Source organism: Takifugu flavidus, chromosome 6, assembly GCF_003711565.1.
Source record: "Takifugu flavidus isolate HTHZ2018 chromosome 6, ASM371156v2, whole genome shotgun sequence".
Lineage (NCBI taxonomy): Eukaryota > Metazoa > Chordata > Actinopteri > Tetraodontiformes > Tetraodontidae > Takifugu > Takifugu flavidus.
Window position 1 is genome coordinate 7283503 of NC_079525.1, and position 6000 is coordinate 7289502.

General features: G+C 41.7%; 1 protein-coding gene across 16 annotated transcripts in view; it reads right to left on the minus strand.

Moving 5' to 3' along the window:
- Positions 1 to 6000, minus strand: part of cacna1ab (calcium channel, voltage-dependent, P/Q type, alpha 1A subunit, b) — an 85136-nt gene that overhangs the window by 52836 nt on the left and 26300 nt on the right. For all 16 annotated transcript variants that reach the window (XM_057035174.1, XM_057035171.1, XM_057035178.1 and 13 more), the window contains 2 exons: positions 573 to 684; positions 349 to 488 (listed from right to left, as the gene is read on the minus strand). In XM_057035174.1, coding sequence (XP_056891154.1) covers positions 349 to 488; positions 573 to 684 — 252 coding nt within the window. The remainder of the gene's footprint in view (positions 1 to 348; positions 489 to 572; positions 685 to 6000) is intronic.

Genomic DNA, 6000 nt, shown 5'->3' on the forward strand with positions numbered 1-6000 from the left:
GCACACACACACACACACACACACACACACACACACACACACACACACACACAAAAATGAATATCTCTTATACTTACTTCAACCTCATTGCCCCAAGTTACCCAAAACATGCCTGGTCGCCACAGAAACACATCCTACTTTTAAAATTCCACATTAGGAACTAAGGTGGAGAGTAGCTTTCACAAACATAACAATAAACTATCAAAACTAAAGTGGATGTGTAACATTGTATGACAGGGAAAACAGGAAACCATGAGAAAAAATCAAATATAAAAGAGCTGTGAATAAAACAGGTTGTACTTAAACTAAAATAAATCAAAAAAATAAACAATAAATATTTTGACTTACCCAGTGAGCACAACTACAAAGTCCATGACATTCCAGCCATTCCTCAAGTAGGAGCCCTTATGTAAGGCGAAACCCAGGGCCAGGATCTTGATCCCAGACTCAAAACAGAAGATGGCAATGAAGTAAGGCTCCGTGTCCTCCTGCAGAGATAGCCATGAGATATTAGAAGAGGGAAGAAATGGTTGTATTCTAATATACACATTGTGTGGGTGTGTGCGTGTTACCAGTCTTTCAGACAGAGGCGTCTTGTCTCCATCGGGGAGATGCTGTTCCAGAGCCAGGACAATGCAGTTAGCAATGATGGTGGTGAGGATCATCCATTCAAAGGGAGTGAAGCTGCAGTCAAGGCTAACAGCAACAAATAGGATACACATGTGCCCCAGCACACACACACACATACAAACATTAGAGTGTTCAGATGAGGTTTTACTGATCATGTAAATATTTGTGTTTCTACTTTATGTTGTTTTAAGGTCAGTAGAAAATCTGCTTCCAGACTCGTCCATACAGTCGGATGTCCAGGTTCAGCTGGTGATAAAGGCAGCGTGAGGTCTGTCCCTATACCATGACAGGCAGCAGATGTCTTAAACTGAATTTATTTTGTCCCAAAACTCACACAGACACACCAACTAACTCACCCAGGTTGTCGGGTGAAGCAGCCAGCTTTACACTGAGCTCCATCCAGTCAAGTGCAGCATTTGTATATGAGTGTGTCCATGCTAGATGTAATGGCTGCTAGAGGCTTTAAGATGACTTGATACATCCAGACAGATCAAGTCTGTACTTAATTGGCCAGTCATTATCCTGTTAGCCCACACTTGTGTGTGGCAGTATGCGTCTATTGTCGTGTTTACCCGACCCGACACTGACACCATGGCCGGAGGACAGCCTCCATGTGTGTAGATGTAAAAGGATCAGACAGGTTGGGCTAAGGACACACACACACACACACACACACACACACACACACACACACACACACACACACACACACACGAACTGGGACGACGCTCTAGTCATTGTCTGACGACACTCAGCTGCACTGCTGTGTGGCAGGCAGAGCACACGGTTTGAAGATTAAAATGCAGCTAAATGTCAAGACATCTCGACACAAGAGTTATGCTGTTTGTTGCAGTTTACCATGTTTTGTGACACATATGTTGTGGACGCATATGTAGTGGACATTTCCTGTTTATGAATCATGTGTTGTCAAAGAAACTGATACTTTCTTAGTGTCATGTATGCCCACCAAATCAATTCACAATAACATTACACACAAACTCCCTCTGTGTGCGTGTGTGTGTGTGTGTGTTTCTGCATCTATTATTCAGAAGACACACTGACACTTGGTGGCCAAACAAACTTCTGAAAGCTTGAAAGCATGAGGTAACTGTGAAACAAAAATAAAAGATGAAGTGAAGTAATTAGAAAGCCGAAATTTTTGGCAACAATATCATTGGTCAGCACTGCAAAAATGTGTGTGTGTGTGTGTGGTGTGTGTGTGTGTGTGTGTGTGTTGTGTGTGTGTGTGTGTGTGTGTCTGGCTAATCAAAATGGCTTTTTGATAGAACAAGCCAAATACATGCGCACACACACACACACTCACGCATGCTTTTTCTATATGAACCCTTCTGTATGAAACCATCATGAGGACAGGGATTATTAGTATTCCTGGTTGCAAAGTGGTTAAATCCATGAGCCAACATGGTGGTGAAAGGATTCTGACCATTTAAATGTTAAAACTTCCCGCTTGAAGTCAAAATGCAGCAACACACTCAGCAGTTTGGGGGCTTTTAGGAGCAGAAAAGGTCCAGTCTTCTGTTTCAGAGGGACTTGTGTCTGACCCCAGACTGGGTCCCTTTGACCTGTCCTGATTGAGTCTTCAGAGGGTTTCTGTTGAGAATGTTCCCTTAACAATGCTGTATTATAGATTTAAGTTTTGGCACACATGGCATCCAAAAGCGTCTTCATTAATACACATTTAAACACACACTGATGGTCCTTCCCCACATCTGTACATCAAAACAGTACAATCGCACCATCATATTCACACACACGTGTAAATACAGGCAGGTGAAAACCGGATCATCACTGAGGTGAAGTAGAATGAAACATGTCTTATTAATGTTCTGCAAATTTACCAGCGTACAGCAAATAACTTGTGCTACTTTTCCCACATCGGCATGAAAAAAAGCTCCTTAGCCTATTTAACACAGCTATTTTTAGCCTTTGGGAGGATGTGCGCACTGTTTTTCCACACTGAATAAACACTCACAGGAGTAGGCAAATGAAACCATTACAACCATAAATTATGCTCAATACACAATTATCAATACATTTGGCATTTTTGCCTACTTTGTCAACTATAATGGATAGTTTACCTAGGGGGAGCATCAAAATCAACCTTTTGCTGTTTTACTATGACACATCGATGCTGAACACTGCACACACCCTGGGTGCAAGCTCTTTATCTCTTACAGGCTCACATGCTAGTCTTCTGTCAGATTTTCAGACTAGTTAAGAGCGTTATCATAGCAGCACCAGTAGGTTCCAGCAAGAACCAACAGTTTTCCAGACCTCACTTGCGTGTTATTGGTGGGTTGTCGGCGAAACAAAGACGCCTGGACACAGTCGTGGTCTCCTGCAGCTCATCTGCATCCAGGTTTGTGTGAGTTTCTCCTCTGGAAAGCTCAGCTGGTTCATCCGATCAATCGATTTGCTGCCAGCTGATTTGTTGATCAACGTTAACGAGGAAGTGGACCTGATAAGAGGGGGCGCACGCACACATTTAGTGTGTGTGTGTGTGTGTGTGTGAGAGAGAGAGAGAGAGGAGAGAGAGAGAGAGAGAGAGAGAGAGAGAGAGAGAGAGATAGAGAGAGAGAGAGAGAGATGAGAGAGAGAGAGAGCGAGAGAGAGAGAGAGAGAGAGCGCGGTCACCAATCTGTCGGAGTGTGTTTTCAGCTGATGAGGCGTTCTGCTCTGGCTCAGAGGGGGAGTCCTGCCAGATGAGGGGGAGATTTTAAATCAAACTAAATGAAGCTCTATCAAATGAAGGAAAGTGAAGCGCTCTGCTCAGCGAGTCCCACCTCTGGGTGACAGTTCAAACTGCCCACGTCAGCCAAAATATTCAGCCGTCACATCACTGAACAGGCTAAAAACTCGAACGGGCCCACTGGTGGGTGCTCCACTTAAAATGATGGAGATTGGAAGTCACTATGGCAACTGGGGTTAAGTGAGCTTGTGGATGTAAGCGTGCAAAGTGCTCTAGCGTGCTAATGTTCTGTGTATTGGTTAAAAATCCAATGTTTTGGGCACAAATATCTTTGCAGCTCAGGTTAGCCCAGGTTTAGAATCTGGACCTGTCTCATTGTGTCCTTTGCTCTCTCTGCTTCCCTTTTTCAGTCTCCTTTCTGGTCTGAACTCTAATATTTCCTCTTATCTCTCATTGAGTCTTTCTTCAGTGCTCTTTTTCAGCCATCTTGCCTTCTTCCTCTACCTCTTCTACCTCCTGTTCCCTTCCTCCCTCCCATCCTGCTTCACTCGTCTCCATGAACCGCTATATATAGACACATGAAAGATAAAAGGGTGCGTCTCCCCCTCCCTGCCTCCCTCCCTCCCTCCTGACCCTGGCTCCTTCTGATTTGTGGATGAAGCTTGTTTTTCTTAGCTGGATCTCTGCTGTACCACATCACAGAGTGGTAATGAAACCTACAAAGACTCTCTACGCTGTGCATGTGCACACACGCACATGCGCACGCACACACACATGAAATGCTTTTGGGGAATATAAGATGTAGACTAAAATATAAAACTTAACTAGAGTTGCAGGCAGATTTGAACTTGACCTATAGATACTTTTAAAACCACCATCATTTGCATGTTTCCTACTTTGGGGGCTTCCAGTCTGGGGAAAAAAAAGGTTAAAATGTGTTAAAATGTGTTCTGAGCTCCTGTTTACTTGAACACTCTAGTCATCGTGTGAATAAGTAAATACTGTGGCAGGATGGAAAAGGTTTTATTTTATATTTGCCTTTATGGCACATTTTCTTCTTTTATCTGTCCTGTTTTGAAAAGTACAATTTTAATTTAAAAAAACCAACCTCTGACTCATTCACAAAAAGAAAAAATCACATTTACCAAAACTAAGTATTTTGCTATAAATATATCTATTTGCTTTATCTTTAAAAAGTGAAATGAATGGGAGGGAAATGTAATATTACACATTCAAAATTAGCTGGCGAGATTAAAATCTATATATCTAAATAAATTTTGACCTGAGTTCTTGAACTAATTAACCAAAATGTCACTGATTGTTATATAGCAGAGATATTGCAATAGAATTTTGATGTCTGATTCGATAGGATCTTACAAATTTTGCTTCTAAAATGTATTTATTATAAATGTCCTGAAACTTCAGTCTCAATATCCTTGTTTATGCCAAAGGCCTCACATCTTTTTATTCTCTCTTTTCCTTGTGAATCTGTATCATTTTGCCCAAATACCCAGTTGGTTCATCTTGCAGAGCTGATGACTGTATATGCAGAATTGATGCATTCTTCTCAGTAGTAGTAACAGTGGTAATAGAAGTATCAGGTATACTAGTTGTGTGAATAAATTGTTTTAAATTGTTTTAACATTTACAGCATACAACTTATTTTTACAGCTGTGTTGTTCCCCGGAAAATCTCAAAGATAAAATGACTCCCCATAATTAGCAAAAAAAAATGTCATGCCCTTCTGGAATGCAGAAACAAATTAGAACAAGAGCTAGAATGTAAGAAACAGGGAATCTGATGGAGGCAGGATGAGGGGAAGAATGCTCCTAAAATGGAAGATGTAAACGAAGGATGACAGAACAGAAAGTAGCAAAGGAAAGACAACTTCTACAGGAGCTGAAGAGCCATGACTGAAGCAACCGACAGATGAGGAATGGCAGAATGGATTGTCACTGTGTCACTCTTTTGCTCTGTCGGGTCGATTCTAACAAATGGAGATTCTAGACAACATGCTAACATATAGTATTACTGCTCTACTAGCCTCAGTGTCTGCTACTATGAGCATCTACAGTGATGTGTTAACTGTGGTTTTTTGTTTAAAGGATGGAGGGATAGAGAGAGGAGAAGAAGAAAAGAAAGGACATGGAGAGAAAAGAAGAACTACGGTACTTTTCACAATATGGAGTGGGCTTCATAAACGTAGGTTAGTGTCAGACTCCTTTTCCATCACAGATTTTTACCCTTAAATATAGCTGGTTGTTATGGCAACACTGGAGATATGACACACAAATGGCAAACAAGGCTAAAGACAGAGGGCCCATGAAGAAAACAGGAGAGTGTGGGAAACTTTCCCTCAATGTGAGATTAAACTTGACAATGTTGTTGCTCCCAGTTCATCAGATTATCAGTCTGATCCAGCACTGGCTGGATTCATGGCATGCACGCAGGAATGTGCACATTGAGGAAACGTCTCCCTGCACTCGGAATGTTTCATGTGTCTGGATACTCTTCCTTTACTCTTAAATGGCAAAATTTTCAAAAAGTTACAACTTTTGAACAGACAACCTTGTGTGTTGGTTTGTTAATTCACACCTCTTCTCCTTCAGGTCAGAGGATTTTTTTGCTTTGGTCTGTCGCCCCTTCAATAAAGGCAGCTT